This window comes from Drosophila kikkawai, chromosome 3R (genome assembly GCF_030179895.1).
Source record: "Drosophila kikkawai strain 14028-0561.14 chromosome 3R, DkikHiC1v2, whole genome shotgun sequence".
Lineage (NCBI taxonomy): Eukaryota > Metazoa > Arthropoda > Insecta > Diptera > Drosophilidae > Drosophila > Drosophila kikkawai.
The window spans coordinates 18090312-18113674 of NC_091731.1; the positions used below are offsets into that span (position 1 = coordinate 18090312).

At 38.8% G+C, this 23363-nt stretch overlaps 5 protein-coding genes across 7 annotated transcripts in view; 1 reads left to right on the top strand and 4 right to left on the bottom strand.

Annotated features, from left to right (window-relative positions):
- The window catches only part of Cdep (Chondrocyte-derived ezrin-like domain containing protein), a 36785-nt gene extending 33934 nt beyond the window's left edge, over window positions 1-2851 (top strand). The window contains exons 11-13 of one of the 2 annotated variants that reach the window (XM_017175701.2): window positions 239-1519; window positions 1683-2169; window positions 2233-2851. In XM_017175701.2, coding sequence (XP_017031190.1) covers window positions 239-1519; window positions 1683-2169; window positions 2233-2311 — 1847 coding nt within the window. In that variant the 3' untranslated portion in view covers window positions 2312-2851. Of the gene's footprint in view, window positions 1-238; window positions 1520-1682; window positions 2170-2232 lie in introns of those variants that run through there. The other variant, XM_070286279.1, reaches the window with a different exon arrangement.
- A 2107-nt stretch (window positions 2852-4958) lies between these two features.
- Window positions 4959-8083, bottom strand: Ubc6 (ubiquitin conjugating enzyme 6). Its single transcript, XM_017175733.3, has 3 exons — window positions 7894-8083; window positions 5658-5943; window positions 4959-5592 (listed from the first exon to the last, which is right to left on the bottom strand). Exons 1-3 carry the CDS (start codon window positions 7935-7937, stop codon window positions 5467-5469), a joined length of 456 nt encoding a protein of 151 aa, XP_017031222.1. The 5' UTR covers window positions 7938-8083; the 3' UTR covers window positions 4959-5466.
- Window positions 8084-8704: 621 nt separating this feature from the next.
- Window positions 8705-10345, bottom strand: LOC108080778 (uncharacterized). 2 transcript variants are annotated; one of them, XM_017175644.2, is made up of 5 exons: window positions 10167-10345; window positions 9601-9683; window positions 9336-9545; window positions 9010-9108; window positions 8705-8952 (listed from the first exon to the last, which is right to left on the bottom strand). In XM_017175644.2, the coding sequence occupies exons 2-5, from the start codon at window positions 9644-9646 to the stop codon at window positions 8942-8944; spliced, it is 366 nt and encodes a 121-aa protein (XP_017031133.1). In that variant the 5' UTR covers window positions 9647-9683; window positions 10167-10345; the 3' UTR covers window positions 8705-8941. The 2 variants fall into 2 exon arrangements, with proteins under 2 accessions (XP_017031133.1, XP_017031132.1); XM_017175643.3 differs by having other exon boundaries at window positions 9601-9696; window positions 10070-10337.
- A 569-nt stretch (window positions 10346-10914) lies between these two features.
- Jhbp3 (Juvenile hormone binding protein 3) lies at window positions 10915-12652 on the bottom strand. The gene is made up of 3 exons (XM_017175609.3): window positions 12501-12652; window positions 11746-11839; window positions 10915-11684 (listed from the first exon to the last, which is right to left on the bottom strand). The coding sequence occupies exons 2-3, from the start codon at window positions 11810-11812 to the stop codon at window positions 11014-11016; spliced, it is 738 nt and encodes a 245-aa protein (XP_017031098.1). The 5' UTR covers window positions 11813-11839; window positions 12501-12652; the 3' UTR covers window positions 10915-11013.
- Window positions 12653-13968: 1316 nt separating this feature from the next.
- On the bottom strand, window positions 13969-19298 carry Jhbp2 (Juvenile hormone binding protein 2). The gene is made up of 7 exons (XM_017175611.2): window positions 19254-19298; window positions 18785-18866; window positions 17447-17565; window positions 17148-17269; window positions 14510-14643; window positions 14290-14442; window positions 13969-14214 (listed from the first exon to the last, which is right to left on the bottom strand). Exons 2-7 carry the CDS (start codon window positions 18849-18851, stop codon window positions 14060-14062), a joined length of 750 nt encoding a protein of 249 aa, XP_017031100.1. The 5' UTR covers window positions 18852-18866; window positions 19254-19298; the 3' UTR covers window positions 13969-14059.
- Between the last annotated feature and the right edge of the window lie 4065 nt (window positions 19299-23363).

A 23363-nucleotide genomic window follows, 5' to 3' on the forward strand; every position in this document is an offset into this window, starting at 1 on the left:
AAAAGATTTTTAGTAAAATTGTTAATTTAATTATTTTAATCATTTTATTAGCTACAATGTAAGCTTAATTTAATTTTAATTAGTTTAAGTTGATTAGCTTTTCATTAAGTTTATCTAATATGTAACCAGAAATATTTATTTTATTCAACTAAAGTGCTTTAATTTATTTAATATTTCTCTATTTAATTTGTTTTATTTAATTATTTTGATTTCCCTTCATTTTTTCTGCCTTTTTCAGATGTCTACCATGGCATCAATGGCAATATGTCCCTAGACCGGCGCGGTGAGATAACCACTCCCCCCACTCGTTATGACCTCACTCTGGGATCGGACAAATCGTCGTCCCTCTCCCGATCCGAGGCTGGAACATATGACGTGATTCAGGCGGAGATTCAGCATGCCAAGCGCCAAGAACTGGCCACTGGCGTGGCCACCGCTTCGCATCAGAACGGTCACAATGGTAACGGAGTGGCGTCTGGTCATTCCCATGCTCTGACCACGCAGCATGACATAGAGGCCGAGGTTAAGAAGCGAAGATGGCCAACCGAGCCGAGCTACTTCTTGGCCAAGGAGCTGCTGATGACAGAGCGAACGTACAAGAAGGATCTGGATGTGTTGAATACGACCTTCCGCCAGGTACTGAGCCTGGACGATGTGGAACAGCTGCAGCCGCTGTTCGAGCTCCTGGACTCGTTGGCCCAGCACCACAATCTCTTTCTGCGTGATATCGAGCACCGCCTGGTCCAATGGGAGGGCCGTGGGGGTCATGAAGCCCACCGCATCGGTGACGTTATGATGAAGCACATGGCAGCTCTTCCCATCTACGATGAGTATGTGCAGACGCATCTAGATATACTGCACTGCCTGAACGAAATGTACGAGGGGGATGAGCGCTTCCGCCAGGTGTACAAGGACTTCGAGCAGCAGAAGGTATGCTATCTGCCGGTGGGTGAGCTCCTGCTAAAACCCCTCAATCGCCTGCTGCACTACCAGCTTTTATTGGAGCGGCTGTGCGACTATTATGCGGAGGAGCACATTGACTACGCCGACTGCCAAGCGGTACACCACTTGCTAGTCCGCAGCACCAAGGGGATTCGGGCAAATCTGCCCGATTCGGCCAACTTTGTGGAACTATGCGAGCTGCAGCGTGACATCAACTTTGAGCAGTTGGTCCAGCCCCACCGCAGGCTCATCCGCCAGGGATGCCTCCTGAAGCACTCGAAGCGTGGCTTGCAACAGCGCATGTTTTTCCTCTTCTCAGATCTGCTTCTCTTCGGCACCAAGTCGCCGCAGGACCAGAGTTTCCGCATCTTGGGGCATGTTCCAGTCCGATCCCTGCTCACCGAAAACGCCGAGCACAACACCTTTTCCATCTTTGGCGGGCAGTGTGCCATTATGGTTAGTGCCGGCACCACCGCCGAGAAAACCCTCTGGCTGGCCGAGCTCTCCAAGGCGGCGGCAGACATTAAGAACCGACCGCCCAACATGCAATTGCAGCTAACGACGCTCAAGAACTGCAGTAAGTACATCTTTAGAAGGGAATTTGGGGTGGGTTTTATAGCCGGCACTCATAGGACACTTTACAAGGCCTCGTAAGCAGACCAACGCAGCCGCAACTCAACCAAAATTCACTTCTCTAAAGATCGCCTCCTCTAAAATATTTTTTTCTTAACCATTTTCAGGCTCCTCGGAGGAGGGCCTGGACCTGTTCGGCCTGAGCAACGGCAACAACAGCAGCCTAAATAGCAGCGTAAATGGAGGCGGTCCGCTAACACCGCAGCAGCAGCAGTTGCAGCTGCAGCAACAGCAGCAGAACAAGACGCAGCCGTCGCGCAGCAACACCGCCCTGCACGTCTGCTGGCATCGTGGAGCCACCGTTGGATTGGGCGATCATTTGATAGCCGCCGAACACCAACTGTCCGGCTATCTACTGCGTAAATTCAAAAACAGTTCTGGCTGGCAGAAACTGTGGGTGGTGTTCACCTCATTCTGCCTATACTTCTACAAAAGCTACCAAGACGAGTTCGCTCTGGCCAGTCTCCCGCTCCTTGGCTACACGGTGGGACCACCTGGGCACCAAGATGCCGTGCAAAAGGAGTTTGTGTTCAAGCTTTCATTTAAGAACCACGTTTACTTCTTCCGGGCGGAGAGCGCACACACCTATAACAGGTAGGCTGAATATCTCTTATACTAGTCAATGATGCTGGACTTATAAATCAATTGTTTTAACAGGTGGCTGGAGGTGTTGCGCAGCACCACGCAAACGCAGGACTTTAAGAACATACACAGCCATGCTGCGTTGGGCAATTAGAAGAGGATAATCCTACCGCAAATTCCTTGTGCAATTCCTTGGAGGAGTGACTCACCCTGCTACGGCCTTTAGTATTCAATTTTTTACAATTTATACACCACAAGCAAATATTTCCATTTTTTATATGTGTAACCACCTTTTTCCGCAACCTTACGTATTCAATGTATTCTATTTGTATCTTTTCCAGCTTTACCTTTAAGGCATCAATGTAAATAACGTCTTTTTTTGTTTTGCGTTCGCCTTTGCGATTACATTAGAGCTTCCTTTTGTATTTTAATGATTCGCGTTTATGTATGTATATGGCTGGTTTTATGTGTTTTAGTGTATCGAGTTTTGTAATTTTACATAAATGTATTTTGGAGAAAAGTATAGGATATATAATTGTTTGAAAAATCAAATAAAAAACAATATTGACAGGATCAGTGTAATCAAAAAATATATTTTATCAGCGTAACTTATGCAATTCTGTAATCATAAGCTTAAGTCATTAACTTTAATAGATATTAACAAATTATAAATAAAAAATTTTAACCACAAAAATGTATAAATGTGTTTTAATTGCAGAAGTTAAAAATCCGAATGATATTTAATTGATGAAACTCAACAGGTTTTAGTTCAACCATGGTAAAAAACAAGAAAGAAAGCTAACTTTGGCCAGCCAAAGTTTGTATACCCTTGCAGGGAACAATTAAAATATATCATAACTAAGCCAAAAATGCATTAATTTCGATTCGGAAAGCAGTTTTGTGTTAGTTTTTATTAATTTAAAAAAACTGCATACCAAATTTAAAATTTTAAGAAATCAAAATTTTTGGCCATTTTTGCTCATTTTAATGATGTTACCCCTTATCAAATTTCGCAAAAATGGCCAAAAAATCGATTTCTTCCGGACATGTCTAGAAAGATTCGCATGTTAATGCTGATCAATAATATATATAGTTTATGGGGTCGGAAATGATTCCTTGACTTAGAAAAATATTATTTTGTATTATAAAATCTGATTTTTTATATTAAAAAACTTCTTGATTTTTTTTTTAATTAAAAATATCATAACTCGGCCAAAAGAACACTAATTTTAAATCGGAAAACTGTTCTGTGCAAGATTTTCTACAGTTAATAAATCTGCATACTTCATTTTTGAAAATTAAATTTTTTATCAAAATCAAAAATTTTAAAAAAATTTAAAATTTTGCAAAAATGGCCAAAAAATCGATTTCTTCCTGACATATCTAGAAAGATTCCCCTGTTGATGCTGATCAAGAATATATGTACTTTATAGGGTCGGAAACGTCTCCTTCACTGCGTTGCAAACTTCTGACTGAAATTATAATACCCTGCAAGGGTATAAAAAGACCTTGAACTTTAAAATACGGAGATCTGTGATGCTGCCTTTAGATGCTTTACCATATACCCTTGAAGTTTGCAATTAGATCATTCAGAATTGAGCCATTCTGGTTAAATTAATAGAAACAAATTAGAGAAAGTGTATAAAATATAAATGAAGTAGATGCGTGCAAACCACGAAATAAAAACAACATCGACTTGCGGTATTTTCATTTATTGATATTTGAAATCTTATACTTTATTAATAATGTTAATTACAGTAAGGTAATTTGAAATTCCACACAATTTGAATTGTTCCTTAATCCTCATCATTCTGTTTTTACTTTACTTCCGCTGTGAATTGGTTTTTGGATATACTTTCTTGCTCTGCTTTTAATTGGTTCATAGTTGAAGAAAACAATAGGCTGCTGCTATATAGTGTAGATTATTCGTACATATATGTATAAGATTAACATGATGCTCAGAGCATCATCATCGCATCGTCACCATCGCGATTTCGTCCAACACAAAGTGCCAAAAAGTGGAGGGTTCTTAGCAAAAGGAACAGCAATTTGCATTCAACAGAAAACAAGGTCAAGACTCGATTGTAAACGCTTAAAAACTAACTAAATCAATTGCCGCAGCCAAGACACAGGTGGAACCTAGAGAGTACATAGCGTGGCAAATGGCAGTTTATGAGGTGTTCCCATCCGACTATACACTAAGGAAAGCTCCCCGCACTTTCTTCTTTCATTGCGTGGGCCCTCGCAACAGACCAAATAAGGGGTATAAACTGGGACCAGGACCAGATCTTACAGTTAGTTTGGGGGCGGAAGTGGAAGTGGGTCTAGCAACGAAATTGGTCACTGGGTGCTACATAGGTATACATACATACATATATAATTGCCTGCTCTCTCGCTCCCAACTTGGAGATTCGCCTCGCGTTCTATGTGGAGTTTATGGTTTATATTGCTAACAACTAACATTTAATTCTCAATTTCTAGTTAATTTCACAATTTGAGGCCAATAAACTTATGAATCGATCTAGGTAGCATGTGTGTGTGTGTGTATGTGGGATGTGTGTATGTGTGTGGGAGCTTGGGTAGTTATCATTATTGACATTGGACATTCAGTTAAAACGCGGATCTCAGGCAGCTTCAATTAATTTTGCCAATCAACTGTGCGTCTCGCTACGACACGAACTACTACAAATATGAATTTTGCTTAGTGTTTGTTTTTGGTTTGGTTTAGTTTATCTCAGAAGACATGCTAGGCAGAGCGCACATCTAAAATGAAACTATTTTGGTTTTCCAACTGTTTGACATGAGTTTTGTAATTTTTTTTTATTATTATTATATTCTTAATAATTTTTTTGCCGCTGCTATTATAAATATAACATTTGAGTTGTTAGCTTATGAGAGACTTCTTACTGGCTGCGCCCGCATAACAAGCGGCTCTGCATCAGTAAGTTTTTCGGGTGTTTTTTAATATTTTGTTTTTTATCTACGGTCTCTGCCATTTGGCCAAACAAATATATAACTTACAACTGCCCTTTGCTTTTGTGTGGTGTGGATTTGGGCCCTGAAGTGCCGCAGGTGTGTGAGCGATTCAGAGTGTTCTTGTGTATATATGTTGCTGTGATGCCGTTGGCGCTGTTACAATTTCATAGCATTACATGTATCATAAATATTTCTGTTATTATTTAATTTAAACTTGTTTATGGTATTGCATATTTCGGTTGCTGTAGTTTGCTGATGTTTCAAGCTGCTGTGGCTCCTGCTTCTAATGCTGCTGCTGCTGCTGTTATTGCTGTTCCTAGAGTGGGCGCATGGCTAATCGATGAAACTTTGCTCCACACAGGCTTTCACACGTTTCTCGTACTCGCGCCGATTCTCTTTATACAGCTGGGCGGCGGTGGAGTTAGCCGGTGAGTTGGGATTGGGATCACTCAGCAGTGACTGCAGATACAAATTCACAAGATTTAGAATAATCAAAAGGAGGAGCTAAACGTGGCACCACTCACCTGTATAGATGTTAGTATGGCTGACACATCGTATGTGGGACTCCAGCGGTTCTGCAGTATGTCCAAGCATATGCCACCATCTGCATACACATTGGGATGAAATACTTTCGACACAAATCGAACTGTTGGCGGTTTGTTTGGATACTCTTCCGTAAATTCTATGGTTAACTTAAAGGTTCCGTCCTCAAATGGTGTATCGTGTGGACCAAAAATCACAGCATTCCATATCATAATATTATTATCTGTTGGCGCACCCGAGACACCCGTGGGTGGATCCTCCTGAAGTCTGTAAATATAAAATGTTTGGAAACATTAGCTAAGAACACGAATAACTAAGTTAAGATATTAATATTTCTGAAACGAAGGTTTGGCTGCCTCGAGATTTGTGTGCTTCTTATCAAACAATATTAAAATTGTTTATAAGAAAAAGGTTTGTTTAAAAACATCAACAAGTTTTTAAAAAATCAGCAAGACCTCGATTGACTTTATTCAAGCTGTGGCATAAATAGAACAAAATTATGGGTAAACAGGATAATTTTTTTTAAAAGTAAATCAAAAGGTTTCATTATTATTTTCAATACTTAAAAGCTTTTATGTTAGTATATAATACTCGTTAATCTAACCATGGTGTTTTTTTAAGCTTTCCGCATTTAAAGAATAAGAGAAAAAAAGAGACCCTGGGCGAAGAGAACAGAAAACGTAATCTGGAACTGCCAATTTGCACGTTATCTGGCCCGGGAACATTCGGAAATTTGGGTCAACAGACAGCAACAAGCTAGCGGCATTAAACCGCGCCCTTCAATCTGCCTCAATCGATATGCGGGCCAAGAGTAATCATCGATTAAACAACATAGAAACGAATGATTTGCATTGCACAGTGCAAACCATAAATTATCACAATAATATTTTCTTTGAAATAAGTTTTCTTAGTATTTTACATATGTAAGTCATAAAGACTTTCAATCAGCGACAAATTTTCCGCATTTTCTTTGTTTAAACCAATTTTAAAACCATATAAAAGAGACTACACATATCCGCATTTAGAAATAACTTTTTTCAACAAATTTTAGGTTTCGGGTTGTTTCTTATATAATCAATTGTTTATATTTATATATTTATTTATATTTATTTTTTTCTTTGCTATTTTATCATATTTTACTAGTCTTTTTGCTCTTTTCCGTTCAAATTGTGGTTCTGGGTTTAAATAATCAAATATTTAATTATTTATTTACTGCGCGGGAAGCGAATATAATATGCAGTATTGTGCAAATAAACCGATTTATGACTTTTTAACAAAACTACACAGATTTGATAATTTATGTAATTGAATTGCCGATCAGTGTAGCTACCCTTTATTCTTTGTGCTTTTTTAGTTGTTGGTTCTTTGGGGTGGCATTGATATCGGTGCTACTGTTTTTGTTGCATTGGTGGTGAAAATCTCGCCCACCACAAACAGCCTTGACATTTTGGTTTCACATTCGCCCAAGTGCAATTCGCCAATTGGCAATTCACATTTTCACCAAACGATGAAAATTCCAAAATCGAACGAAATTCCAATTGGAGTGTGTGGTTTGTCTCTTTTGCGCTTAGTGAGTCAACAAGGTTAAGTGCGAGTGCGAGCGGGAGAGGGAGTGGGAGCGGGAGCGCGACCAGGATGCAGCTGCTCTGACTCAGGCGAAGGCAAAAACAACATATTAGCTGGCGCGCTCTTATTGTTATTGTTGTTAATGTTTTGTCTGCGACGCAATTTCACCAAAACGGAAGAAGCATTTTTGTTTGGTTTTTCGAATTTTCCTCTGCGCTCCCTCCTCCTTCTCCTCCTCCGCTCTTTTCTTTTGCCCTCTTTTGTTTTCCTCGCACACATCAAAGTCAAGTGTCAAAGACAAGCGAATCGACGTTCTTGTTTTTGTTGTTTTCGCGAAGAGCAAAAAGCAACTCACACACTCACACTCCCACAGGCACATGTATTTTGGCTGCGCAAACTTTTCCACCACATACACACGGTTTTACATACATATATACATATGGATGACTGCGTGTTTGCCTATATGTATTGGGCAGCAGCCCCCAGTCTCGTTTCGTTTTCTCCAACATTTTTCGTACCACGAAAACGATACTTGAAACACGAATCGAATCGAACACGCAAAATCCGACGACGGTATGTACTTCGCATCTCTCCTTCCTTATTTTTTCATCCACTCCTTCCTTTCCCTTTTCTTTTCTGCCGTTTTCTCACCTTTTAAAATCTCTCATAAGACGTCTGCGTGCGGGTGTTGACATGTTTCACAATGTTCCTTCAATTTGTATTGAACGCGAATTTGAAGCGCCTGGGCGATGCGATGTTTTTATAACTAGAAACAATTAAATTTTGCAATTTTATTTTTAATTGAGGGCAAGCAGCGTAAGAAATAGAGGTGGGGACAAATCGATGCCAGTATCGATGTCGTCGATGTCTTCGATCGCTAGCATCGATGTTTGCCAGGGCGTCATCGAAGTTTTCCCACCTCAAAGGGGCCAAATGTAAGTTTTACTTACAAGCCGTGTCAAATGTAGGTCGAATTGCCAATCGGTAAGTAAAACGGGGTCGAATTCCCAATCGGTAAGTAAATTTGTGTAAAATCGGGAAAGAAAAGTGTAAAAAATTTATTTTATCGATGTTTTTGAAATCACTAAAAAAGTGTGGCCTGATGAAATTTGTCTTAGCGGTTATCGTCAAGCGTAAAATGTAGCAATGGGGTAAAATTACAAACCGGTAAGTAAAATTGTGTAAAAAATGACAAGAGTGACCGTTAGAAGGGCGGGAATATTTAAAATTGTATTATTTGTTTATTATAACGCAGTGAAGGGACATTTCCGATCCTATAAGGTATAATTTGGATCGAATCCTAATAGATTAGAATATCGGCTGCCCACAATTATATTATATATATTTATTTATTTCGCCAACGGTACAAATATATTAATTATTTACATTTTTATTGAGTCTTGGCCCTATCAGCGTGGCATCTTACCTTTATCGAACCCAACAAATCACCTTTCGTCAATGGTTTATGATTATATAATAACTCATTTATTTAACACAACAAATAATTATAATATTAACATATAATTATTCAAATTTTTAACAAGAAAGGGAGAGGAAGCTAAAAAGTGTAGTGTAACAAAAATTATAATTAAAATTACAATAATTAAATATTGTAACATATGGCCAAGGATCTCTTAAAGCGTAGGAAATATTGCATTTGCTCAGGGCTCCGCACTGCGAGAAAAACTTTTTAGTCTGATCAACGACTTTCTGTAAAATTAAGTTAATTATAAATAACAACAAAAGCCATATCGTTATAGTTCTTACCAGAGAAAATGTGGCCTTCATATCCCGACCTTGATGCAACTAAATATGAAGTACCCTCTTCCGTAGAAGACGAGGAAATATGTAAATCTTCAATAATATCTGCAAAGGTAAAACGAATACGCAAATAGAATAAATAAATAAATAAATAAATAAAACTAGGAGTCGTAATATATAACAAAACCAAGTGTATACATTATTTTTTCTCCAACCAAGAAAAGTTGCATTTGTCAAGTTAAAAATAAAAAGAATATAAGAATTATAGTGTAATTATTAGTTGAGATTAACATGTAATACACTTGGAGTGCGTATAAAAATATATAGCTTACCTTCGGCGCTGTCTTCGTCGGAAGAATCACTGTCTGGGAATGGCTCTCTATCCTTAAAAGGAGTACTGCAGACAAATGATGGTCTTTTGCAGGGAATAGGTGAAGTTGGCTCCTTTTCTTCGATGGGCTTTTTTGGCTTCTTTTTCGGTGGTTCAATGGGCGTCTGTTTTCTTTTCAGACGCCCTGAACGCCGCAGGCCATCAATATAAACTGTGTCAAGGATACAATAATAGAGATACATTTCTTGCCAATGAAGCTTACATACCTGAACCGTCGTCCAGCGACGGTGGACCATGCATTTCTGATTCCATTAAGGATCGTACTTCCCTTGAAGTTGTACAAATAGGACTAGACATATGGGCTGAAACAAAAAATTATAGATTACAAATAATTTAACTAAATTCTAGTTCGGCGCCAGAGAACGGCACAAGGCATCCCTCCACTTACACAAACAAACCTACAAATAGTTTTAACCCGGAAATATTATTTTATACGATTTAAAGACATCATTTTGAATTTGATCAAAATGGAATTTGCATTTTTCTATATCTTCTGTTGGTTTTTATTTTTGTTTTCACAAAATATATCGATTCTTAATGCCACAATTACAAACTGCAAGGGTGTACAGAACTCGACGTGCAAACTAGCTTCCTTTCTTTTTATTTTTTTAATTATTATGAATGGGAAAATGTGCGTGTAAATAATTTGGTTATTAAATAAAACGGAGTACTTACATGCAAAAATTAAGAAATTTATTATATTATAAAAATAATATTATAAAAATAAGGTTCAAAACACTTATAACTTAATAACTTAAAACTGGATAACAACCACGGTGAGACAAGATCCACGGTTCTTAGAGCAAGAGACAAAGACAAAATCCAACTAAAATTAAAATTTTTGGGTATTGACACAGAAGCTCTTATCTATGTATGTTTGTCAAAGTAGTTTGGCTCATTGAGAGTATGGAGAGGGGCTTTTAAGCTGAGTCTTAATGCCTAATTGCTATGATCCCACTTCTGCCGTTCTCTTTTTCCCCAGCACTGATAATAACGATGCGAAAGTAACTGAAGTTAGGACTGATGCACTGGAGAGCTTTCGTAGCTCTTGGTTTTTATACCCTTGCAGAGGGTAGTTGGCAACGCTGTAGTTAAGAAGACATTTCCGATCCTATAGATTGTGTATATTCCTGATCAGCATCAACAGCCGAGTCGAACTAGCCACTTTGTTTTTTTATCTTTTATATTTATAATGTTTATTATATTAGATATTTCATATTATATATGTATATTTAATATATATCTTAAATAAAGTTATTTTATACGATTAACATTTGTTTTTCTATCAAAACCATCTTATTATATGCTATACAATATACAATAGTTCCTGTTATTTTTTCTTTTAATTTGACCAGAATGGATCGATTCTTAATGATCCAATTGCAAACTGCAAGGGTATACGAACTTCGGCGTGCAGAAAATTGGCTTTCTTTTTTGTTTTTGGGTGTTTTTAAGGTTTTTATATTTTTAGACTTTGGTTGCGTGATAATTTTTGTTTTTTTTTTAATTGAAATGTCACCTTTTTAAGTTCAAATTTTAGGTTTATTGAATACTTTATGACTAATTAAAACAATTCGAGTTTATCACATGCTTAATTCTAGCTTAATGGCTTTTCCCCATTAGACTGGGAATAGCTCATTGTAGGTGAAGTTCTCCAGAATTTTTGTCGTGATGACCAGGAATTGGGCCTGCAGAGCGCTGGCAATCGGGGCGATCAGGTCGTTGGTGAAGGTCTCGAAGTTCTGGTTGATCGTGTCATTAATCACATCCCCCAGAACCTTGTCCCCATTGAAGAGGTTCTCCAGCTTCAGGTTTCCCTTGCCTGTGCGAACCTTCAGGAGGAACTCCTTGACGTGCAAGTAATCCAGATCATTGATGCTCTTAATATCGTACTGCACTCGCACATATGCCACAAAGTTGGTAAAGTTTCCGGTGAAGGGTCCTTGGCCCTTGATGGGCAGTGCCAGGATATTGCCATTGATCTCGTAGAGTCCGGCCCCATGGAGATGGGGCAGAATCAGCTCGAAGTCGAAGCGACGATTTTGGGTGGATGCGCGCAGCTTGGTGATCTCGAAGTTTGAGGCCCCCAGGATATTCAGTTTCTTGGCCTTCACCGTAAGGCCACCAGATCCATCCAGAATGTTCAATTCTCCGATATAGAGGGGCTCTAGTGGCGGGACATTCAGTTCCTTGATACCTTTGGCCAAATAGGGCCGCAGGTTGTGGACACTGCTCTTCAGGCACTTGGAAAGCTCCGGCTCATTGCGATGGCAAATCTGAATGTAGTCCGCTGGGGATAAGATAAATCTGGTAAGTAAACTGAAGCCAAGGAGCCCAAATTTGTAACTTACGCAGCTGCGCAGAGCTGAGACCCAGGAAGCAAATCATCAGGGATGCTACAACAAGTGTGGACTGCATTTTCGCTTTGTTCGATTCGAGTTATTTCTGCAAAGGCAAAAGGTTAATTAGTCTTGATACCACTGCAATTTGTTGTATATTCTATTTTAGTGTCACGTGGCAGCCCATATGCTAAATGATCAACCTCCCCTTTCGATCAACATCTCAGTGTCTTAATTATAGGAATAATGTCGCTGCGACGTTGTCTAATAGATGGGAGGAGCTCGCAGACTGCCCAATTACTGTCATTTATTGCCTCTTTTGTTAGCAGGTCTGTAATTGATTGTATAGTGTACATTTTTCACAAATGACCAGCAGAGGTTAAACACACATTGTACAGGTAATGGAATTTTTTTAAATCTTCAAGAGGTTTTTTTTTCATAATTTTAATTATGTAGCTTGAATTTTTGTTCGGTGTTTAATGGCGTGTTTTGTAATTTACTTTTATCTACTAACATTATTTCCTTTGAAAACCTTAAGTTATCCCAAAATAAAATAAAAAATTTGTTTCGTAATCTAAGTATTTAAGAATCCATTAGTTAAGGACACTTTCTCACGTTCTAAACTTATTGCTAACTTTCACTATATTTTCGTTGCATTTAGAATTTTATTTTCGAAGGATTAACAAGCGACAGGTTGATCCGTTCAACCTTTTGCTTCACATTCGAATTTTTTTTTAGCTTCTCAAGGATTCACCGTAGAAACTTACACAACTGAGCTGCGTTTTAAATTCGATTCGGTTTTATTTGCTTTAGCACTGGCTTATTATCTTTTTAGAAACTGGCGAAGGCTGCTCAACGTTCTCGAGCTGTTTAGGCCGGGTGTTGTTTTAGTAACCGTCAACGGATCGTACTGAATGCTAAGTTGTTGAGACCGGCGTGTTTTATAGCAAAAACTTACGCTGCGATTTACATGAGAGCCAGACACACACGACGTAGAACTCGCACGCCCCGCCAATCCCCGCCAGAATTCGCTGGGTAAGCTCAGAAAGTCAGAAAGAGATGCCCAGTTGCAAAGAGAGCGGGAGACGCAAAGATACTGTTTAATAATAACACTAATAAAGGCTACGGCGATTTTAGCCACACAAATGCACCACGGCGACAAACCCACACAGATAGTCAAGAGGGAAATTGCCAGTTTGCCGGGAAAATGCAGAAGCCATTCTAAGTCGGAAGCACATAACGCTGGCCCTGCCACCCAAAAATACCCACCGAAAATGTTAACTTAGAAAAAATAATGTGTAACTAATAAGAGTCGAGTCAAAACTTGAAGGCAGTTTAACTTGGGGAAGCCAAAGCTTATATTCCTTTTGGAGTTTAAAAAAGGTCTACATAAATCTTTAATTTGATTCTTTAGAATAACTTATATTCGTTAAATAACTGTATTTATTATATCCCGTATTAAATAAAATTAAAATAAATTGTATAAGATCGTAGGTTTTATTGTTTTAGATATTTCAGGGGTCTGTTCGATAGGCCAGTGTCTATAGCCAACGCTATATAGTTAAGGGGCTGGGCTGGGGCCAGGAAGATCGTTTTACTAGCTGTCGTGCCTGTCGCAATTACGCCACGCGAACATCTTTGCTTCCAGGGGAGGAGATGTGTGTGTTGACAATCTGCGTGAATTACATAAGGTTGATCCCCTGTCGAAAAGCTTTCCCCGGCTCGGAATCTGTGGGGATCGCCAGTTTCCTATGACATGGTTCAATGCGGCGGCTGATTGGGGATGGCGGAAAATTGTTCGAGGCGCACGCAACTCGAGAACCAGGCAAAGGCGATTTCCCTATAAGAATTAGCTAAGTTGAGATGTGGCAAGATGTGGCTCATTCGTCGTTTATTATTCAATAGGCTACTTACTATACTGACTTCCATGAGTCATAGAGGTTTTGGTTGTGAATGCAATTCAGTTTTCTGCAATTCAGTGAACTTGAAGTACGTAAGGATAATTGCTGCACACCTTCAGGTTATATATTCTGTAATTTTCGTATTACGAAAGATGGCCTGTCCTCCTCTGGTTATTCAAAAACCTTTTTCCCACATTTTTCATTCACAATATAGATGGCAAAGGCCTTGAATTAGCAGGCCTAAACTGAACAATCGGAAGAGCTAACGTGCATATAATGATAACCCCGAACCAGGTTGCCTAATGGTAATCCGATGATATAGTAACCAGTTGAGTAACTTCTACGATCGTCTTTACTTGGTTTATTCAGTTTGAACTCTGTGCAATAAATTAGGGCCTAGGGCTAAGGGAACTATATATATATATTTAATTCAGGTTGATCCACTCGTCCAACGGGATCTTGGCGAATATGCGATCCATGAAGTTGCGGATGACAATGGTGAGTTTGGTACGCAGCGCTGGCTTCATTTCCTTGAGCAGCTCCTGGGAGTTGGAGTTGATGAATAGATTCAGAGCGGCCTCTGTGGAGGGTAACAAATATATTTAGTTGAGAAAATGAAATAGAACATATATTGATTGCGGTTCTTTGAACTTACGTATGACCGAATTGCCATTGGCTATATTATCCACTCCCATCTGGATTTCCTTGACGTTAAAGTCCATCTTGACCGAGTCGGTGGTCAGGTAGGTGCGTCCATCGGCCGCCTCATTCGCCACCGCCTTGAAGTAGATCTTGGCTTTCACGCCCTCTGCGAGATCGAAAGTCATTAGTATGGCGTTTATATTAAGAGAATATCGGATAATCCGGATACCCACCGTACTCCCCCCAGTAGTCGCCGGCGCCGGAGGCCTTCACCAAGATCAGCACACCTGTGGATCGGTACTGAGCCTTGACGCGAATCCGCGGTATCTCGCACGTCAGCTGGAACTGCAGCGACTCCAAGTCGGACCTGCCAAACAGATAGGCGAGATATGGATATTAATGGGCGCCTCTAATGGCAATGACAGTGACAATCTTCATAGTAATGGGCTTTTGCCTGAAACTGTCATTTCATTCGATTCATGCGAAGATGAGCCGCTGTTTATCGTTTTTATTGTATCTTTTCAACCTTGAAACTCTCTTGAGCCAAAGATTCGCTTATGCAAGAGAACAGTCTGAATACGGTTGGAGCCAGTGGACACTTGGCGAGACCACATTAAAATTAGAAAACACAAAACCAAGTTTTCAGTATCAGTATCGAGGTTCCTATAGCTCTTTTATCTTGTTAGTTTCTTGCATTTTATTTTAAATTATAGTTTTTATATGTATTTCGAATAAAGGAATACTTTGTTAAATGTATATACCAGTGTATAACGCCACCGATAATGCCGAAACCAATATTGAAACCTGCCCAAAGATTGCTCTCCACTTAGGGAATCTAACGTTGGCACACTTTTCTGGCTCGTTTCTTGGTCAACGATCTGTGGGCCCGCCGTCTTTTACTGTGTTTGTGTGTTTCTGCCACTTGGGTCGGAGTCTTTTATTTTTGCCAATTGAGTGCCAAGTGTCTATAGCCAAATTGACGGTCGCCGGTTGCTGGTAGCTCGGAGTTGAATTTGTTAGAGTGGCTATTGTTGGAGAAGCTGTTGTTCCAAATACCGGTGAGCTAAGCTAAAAGTGTTCTTGGCTTTGGTTGTTGCATAATCCCAGAGCTGCTTAAAGTCGGAGGCCAACAGGGAGAGTTGGGGAGTAATAACTTCGTATATATATAATATATTTAGCTCAAACAAATTAATTTGAAATATTGTTTGAATATATATTGAAAGTGACCTAATTTGAGACGATTAAAACCGATACAAGATATAGATTAAAAATATAAAAACTCTAGCTTGGTTTCCACGAATAATAAGACGTTACTCTTTAACTTGTAAAGATTAATATTTTCCAGTTAATTGTTGCCGGACTTCCCCGCTGATTAAAACTCCCCATGAAACTGAATTACAAATTACTAGTAAGTGTAAGTAAGTAAGTAAGTAACACAATTTCTACCGAATCATTGGTCACCGTCTACCTGACTATTTCCAGATAAACCATGGCTTAGATTTTCCTGTGCACACCCACGATACTTAAGCCCAACCAGAATGGGCAAACACCTTGTTGGGGCAATTACGCGCTAAAAATTCTCGTAGACTTCAATAAAAAAAACCCGCGCGAATACAAATCAAACTGGGCAAACATAAAACGTTCATGTTAGAGTTGAAGAACCATTGAAATGCAAATCGGCAATTGCTCAATCGATTTCCCAGCGTGTGCCAAACGTTTCAGCCATAAATCAAGACTATGAGCTATGAGATATACACGAGGCTACGGCCAGCCTCGCGTCAAATCATCGGAAACTGAGCTCATTCGAATGAGCGGCCACAATGTTGACACTACGCCGGACGATCGAAGTGGATATCGCGTGCTGACTGATTGACTCACTGACCGATGGACTGGGCGTTTAAGCAAATTATCGGTACATTTAATTACAATAATGCGGAGACTGTATAACTTATTCTATAAAAATCAAAAGATTGAGCGACATATTATAAATATCCGTGTAGGAGAAAAGAACTAGGGCTTTAAGAGCTAATGTACTGTCTTTACGGTTTGGGTTTTTGGTTACCTTGCTGAGTATTTCAGCCAGAAGAAGTCATTTTCGACCCCATAAATCATATTTATTCTTGATCAGCATTAACAGGCGAGTTAATATAGACAAGTTAGGTAGAAATTTTGCTTTTTTTTTTTTATTTTTTCAAAATTTTATGCTTTTTTGACTTTGTTTTGATATTTTTAAGCTTTTATTTTTCTAAAAATTAATATAAAATAATCTGAAAAAATATTTATTGCCACATTTTCAAATATATTATATTATTATAATATTTTATACCCTTTTTAAACAAATAAGTATGCTCAAACTACCCTAAAATTTTAATTAACATATACAAAAATATTTGGAAAATTAAAATACTACATTTTGCGACTTTAAACAATATATTTATACAGACACTTTTGCTATGAATTTTAAATTATAATTTCACCTGTTTTAATGGTTGGAAAATAGTATTAAATACCTCTTAATTTAAAATAATATATTCAATAATAACTTGTACTTATTTGCCGTCAAACACCCTGCTATTAAGAGTATTCAAGCCCCATTAAATGGCAAAAGTAATGACCGACTTAGGAAATAATTTTAAAGCAATCTTAAATGCAAACGAATTTATCACGTGTTTTTTATTTGTCGCAGAATAATTATAAATGCCATTAAAAATAGATTTAGTGTTTGGTTTAATGGGAAACGGAAAGGAGTAAATAAACTGCAAGATACTGGAGCTTATGGAGTCTCAAACTGCAATTGTTTTTCCACCCTTTTCATTCACTCAGTTAATCATTCTCTAAGAAAGAAAGTAAGTAGTCGTAGTATTAACTTACCTGACATTGGTGACAGTAATGTTGCTCACACCGTAAGCTTGTATATTCCGGAAAAGGGCGCGGTAACCATCTGGACCACTGCCCAGAACGATTCCAATTTCATCGATCATTACGGGTTCGATCTGTCAAAGAACGAATTTCAGAGAAATTAAGATTGGGATATATACATATACATATGTATATAGATGGGGAATTTTATTTAGTTATGTTTTATTTGCAAAGACTGCGATTTTTAAAGATTCAAAATAGGGATCAAGGATCGGAGGCTCTTAATTATAGCCATCCAAACACTCACTCACCTCATAGATGTCCAACTCGGGCACTCCCTTCTGTAGGTAATGGACCAGCTTGTTGCCACTCTCCCGCAGACAGTCGTTGATCTGGGCCTCGTCCCGGGGACATTGTTGCAGGTAGTAGGCTGGAAAAAAATTGCATTCGAACGGTGAAACAATGGCTAGTAATTCAACATGCCAAGCTCTCTAATTGCCAGATTTTGCCTATTCACGTATGCATTGTTACGCTGCCGGGACGGGCTTACAATGAAACTGAAGATTCACTTTCCTCACGGTAATTGCGCTTCCCAGGCGAGTGCGTCAGGGGACGTGGGTTCAAGTTCACAATTACTACTTTGCCGGTCTCACAGCGGATAATCGCTGTGAACAAGTCCGGGCTGCACTTTGAGTCAAAATGCTACTGGTGACAGGTTTATTGCCGGGGCCATTAACGTGGTTATGTTACAGTGGACAGGGGATATGTGGTAACCATTAAAAACATGGGGCATGCTAGTTTCTCTGGGGTTAAAGTCTGGAATAACAGCTTTTAGTCTTTGTTGTCTTAGATGGAATCAGGAATGGGAAATCAATTCATTTACATTCATTTTAGGTAAATATATCATAAGCTAATCAGAACTAGAGTATTTGCCTGCATCTTCTAGAAGATCGGAGACTGGTTATTACCTTCCAAAATCCAATGATATATTATCTAAATAAGGGATGCATCCCTATTAATAGGGGTGATTAATATTTTGTACGGAACCTTATAGAACGTAATGCATTTTTAGGGTAGGTTTTTGGCTGTGCTGCATGTTACGCCAAAGTTTTCTGAATTACTACTGATTTATATCCTCTTTGATCCACCGAAAACTAATAAAAAGGGGTAGTTTTATTTAATTTCTTTCAAAAATAACCATAAAGAAGTTCCGAGATTTATCTTGGCACGTTCTCTATTCTGATTTTTAATGCCCAAGTAATTTAAGATACTTTGGCTTAAATCAAAAGTCAACTTTTACACTAAACTCAACTCGCACTAATGGAATTTTTTGTTAAGTGATTCTGCTTTCAGAGTTATCTGCAATTTGGATTTGGGCAACCGGGTGAAGAACCGCAGAACCTGAACTATTACCCTCGGAAATAGCGGCCATCCATTGCTATTCTGGGAACCACTTGCCCAGCTGCGGTATTGGCCAACTTTCGTTGTTGCCGGGGCACGTCTTGGGGGTGGTAATTAATCAATGCCAAATCCGCGGGTCGGTGGACGTGTCTAAGGACCGGCTGGAAAGTCTGTGTGGCGTTTTGATGTAACTTAGAAAGCTTTAACCAAATAGGTATCACTTGTTATATAGTTTGATTGCTACTTACGCTGCTCCTGGGCCAGGGCAGTGCCCAGCATGGTGACCAGCAAAATTAATCCAATATTCCGGCACATTTTATGGCTCCTCGTCTGCATGAAAGTACAAGTTGCAGAAATTATTGATGAGCGTTCGTTGTGTTTCACTTTTGGCTAGTTTCGTAATTGATTAGCACGTTTCGGGTCTGTGATATTTGTATATGGATATATGCTAATTTCGGTTAGATGACGTAGCAGCTGGCTGGTCTTTACGAGCGAAAGCGAAAACAGTCGGGAAAGAATTTTGAACGCCGCAATACGAAATTTGAAATCTGAAATCAGTGCGGGTTTCACTTTGGAGCGGAAATTCTTTCGTTTCGGTGTGGAAGTGGGTCAAAGAGCCAGGGCCCAACCAGTTCACTGTTTGTTCTTGAATAAAGAATTGGACTGTCTCCGCTGTACTGTCTTCAGTCTTCGGCTGCTTTCTTCGGCTGCGCTTACTTGCGTCCAACTTTCTCGCGACTCGGCTGGGGAATGAGCTCGCACTGCCTTGGTCCAAGCCATTTTAACCAACAAGAAGTCGGCTCGAAAGCCCGACGAAAATGCAGCGAAAGAGCCGTGGAAAGAAAGACGAACAAAAGGCCTTTCTGACACACCCCAGAAATCGGGCGCAGTAGACAGATCGTCGGCGTTATCATCGCGGCACAGGAAAAAAATAGTCAAAACTTTTGTAAATAATTGGGAAAATCAAGGGGGAAACCATCTATGGATAGTCTTTAAATATCTTTCCAGAAAGCAAGACAAGCAAGCAAGCTTAAATAAGAAAATTTTAATAATATTGTTTATGCTTAGTAATTTTTTGTACAGTGTAGTGATGGTTGTGCCTGTGCCGGGAGCCCTGAAGGTTAAGTTTAAAGGGTCTCTGACACGGAACCCCACCTCCCACAGCCGCAATTGCAGTCGGGTAATGAGGCTGTCATGAATCATCCGAGCCGCTTGGCATCATTAGCGATTTTCCAAGCTGGGATTAGCCTCAGTACTTTGCTTTCCTCTGTTTAAGCCCACTGTTTCTGTGCCCACTTGCTGCCAAAAGGTCAAGATTAGTGCGATTAGAACCAAGTGCCGAGTGCGTTGATGGGCACTCATTACCCAGCCATTCAGACCATCGTCCATCCATTGAACCCGTCCCAGGCAGCCAGTGTGTTAACCCTAATAAATCAGACATATTTATTTTCTCTGCCAATCGAAATATTGATGACATGCAGACAAGCCCTCGGAATGAAATGCAATTGTCTTGGAAAACTGTTCAGAGTACTTTATGCGCTGTCGGGAACGATTCCGATTATTGACCATTGTGCGTTTTGCATTTAAATTGTACACTTGAGGTGGAAGCGTCTCGTGAGTCGTGTGTTATGGGGGCTCTTAATAATTTCCAGGAACAGATAAATGTTAAAATATAATGGTTTTTTTGAGGCAGGCCTATAAATTACTTAGAACAGGGTGTTGGGATGCCTGGCAGCTTAAGTTAATCTAGTATAATGTTTTATTTCGTCATCGAAAAACATTTTTAAACAATAAGCTAGCCTATTACATATCTACTTATATACCCTATTACAAAGATATCGTCTTTTTAAAATGCTTGGGGCGTGGTAGGGTAGGTATATAATATGCAATCGACACTAATAGATCTATACAACAAGGAAAGAACGATTTTTGCAGATCTACAGATGCTTAATGAACTTCATTACTATGTACTATGTACATACTTTCCCAGAATATACTTAAAAAATGCAACATTTAGTTGTTCTTCAGGGGATTATGATTTTTACAAATTGTTACCCGAATACAGTCTTGTCTTCTTCATAACAGCTTCTCTTTATTATTTCGAGATTCCCGATTTTATCGCCCTTTACTGTGAGCTCAGCGCCTGAAAGTATAGCTCATGAAAATCAGAAAATCTGAATAAAACTCTGAAAAAGTAAAACGATCTGTAAGATACTGCACTTTACATACTGTGTAAAAATTTAGATTACATTTGAAGGGAAAAAGTTGTTAACATTAAAAAGGTTTAGCAGGTATATTTAAAATATATTTTAAATTTTTAATTTGTTCATTTGAGTAACTTAAAAATACGAGATGTTATGAGAAAGGAGTCCTAATTAAGAGGATAAAAAAAAGAATTGTTACCTTTTGCTATCAGTCCATAAATCTTATATTTCAAACGAAAAATTAAGATATCTTGAATTAAAACGTTCGTGGAGTCCTTTAAATTTATGTGTTTTTAAAGACACAGCTAAGCACCTTTCAAGAAATTGAAATACTACTAATTTAAACAAGAATCTTACAAGGTTTTGCTAAAACACGCTCGATTTGCATTCATGCTAGTTTCAAAGCATGCATTATACAGATACATACGTAGCAATTTAAAATATGGGTTGATTGGATAGTAGCCAAGGTGACACAAGATATGAGACCATATTCATCTATGTAGTTTGTAGATAGATAGATATCTAAATAAATAGATCTATTTCATAGTATAACCTTCATGCCATTAGCAGAAGTCATTATGATTATTCTGATCCTTCCTCTTCTTTTTACCCTGGTTCCTTTGTCATAGCTAAATTTTCATTTTATATAAGTTAACACAGATCAAGTCAGATGCCTAGTACCCTAGAATTCCCCTAAAAGAAAGGCTCAACTGAGGCAACAACTTAAGCTTGGCAAGAGACACTGAATTGCGTGTGTAATCGGATGCTTGGCCCTGAGCCAATGACTCGGCTGAAGGTCAAGGCGGATTGGTGCTGAATGGGTCAACGTCAACCGAAACTCAGTGGACTGTGAAGTTGCATTCTCGTCCGAGTCTCGTCCCTTCGGGGCGATCGGGTTGAATGACATGTTTCTGGGACACAAGGAAGCTAAAGCCTAAATATCTCTCTTAATTAGGTGCAAATTATGTGAACAAAGACAGACAGAAATCGAAAGTTATTTTGTGCATCTCAAACTACAAAATCCGAGTAGTAAATTGTAAAACTTGTTTGGGAATAAATTGTGTTAATTGTTTTTGCTGAAAATTGAATTATTTTCATGATTAATATATCAAGTTTAATTTGCTTTTAATATATGATAATATTCCTGTATTTCACTCAAGCTTAGTCACTTTAATAATTATTACATTAGTTAGAAAGTCCAATTAAATTGTGACCGCCCAGTGAGCAAGTAATCAAAGTCAGATGGAAACAACTGAGAACAACAATAACAGACATAAAAACAATGAGATTTGAAAAATGTTTTCCTTCCCCTAAGCGTTTGCTATTATTCTCAGCCACCTTTTGTGCAGATACAGATACAAACTGCGAGGCATTTAAAACCACATTGTGCGGAATACATTTTGACAGGCTTCAGAATCGGCAAAGAGGCCAGAGGTCTTTTGTGCGACAAATAAGTATTCCCATCGGCATCTTCGCATTGCCCGCTACTTCCCCATAGCTCTATTTGTCTGTGTTCAGGGCCATTGTAAACAAATTAAGAGTTCAGTACGTTCCGATCACAGTGCAAAGTATAGGCTAACGAAGTACTTACAGAACTCTGGCACACGGAGAAAAATATAAACGGTATTTAAAAGAGATATTATCATGTTTTTTGTTAGATAAGTATACCCATAATATTTATAATAAAATGTAGATACAAATAATGTTAGTTTTGATAATTTGTACAAAATGCAAAAGCTGCTTAGAGACAGAAGTCGTTGGCCAACTGAACGACTTTGTATTTCCGCGAAATGGGCTTATAGCTAGACATTAGCTTAGTCACTCTCTAGAAATTATATAATCCCATTGGGACTGGTCTATCAAGATCGTATAGGATCTATGCTACCAACCAGTTCCATGAATAATTCATTTCCAGCACTGCGTGAGGAAAGTATTCTGATGAACAACAAGTAAAAGTATTGATAGCATTCTGTTTCAATAATGCAGTTTAAGTCAAGGGCTTATAAGCAAACAAGTGAAGTGTTCAGGTTATTATTTGAAGTCCAAGTCAGTAGTTGGAAGTTACTAAGCCGCAGTTACTAAGCCGCAGCTCCCTCATTATCTTTTGCTGTTCTAGCAGATATACAGAGCATTCCAAAGTCAGGTTTTGCTAACCTGGGCCTGCCTTTTAAGCACACATCCTATTATCTCACTCGAATGTTCAATTAAAGCGTCACAAACATTTTTTTAATTAGAGGCGGCGATATTTCCAGCTTACCTCGTTACGGTTCAAAAGAAGATAAAGAATCTGTGCGACTCAAGGTTCCACAAATAAAGGAAGCAGTAGGAATCTTAAATTGCTAAGCAGGTGTCATTAAATGCAGCAGCTTCTGAGTGGAGTTATTAAATATTATAATTCTTTGAGGTTTATCTTCGGGCTCATTCATTAATCCCTAATCACAACTGAGCTCCATCTTCATGGCTCATTTGTGGTTGGGCTGTGGGAAGGTTGCCTCTTGGTGAAGTTCATCAGGCTCGAGTCGATGGGTATCTTGCACCTCTGCATCTCAGCTTGCAGGCTATTGCGAAAATAGAATTGCTTAATTACTTTTTATGGCACTCGCCAGTTGGGCAAACAAGCCAA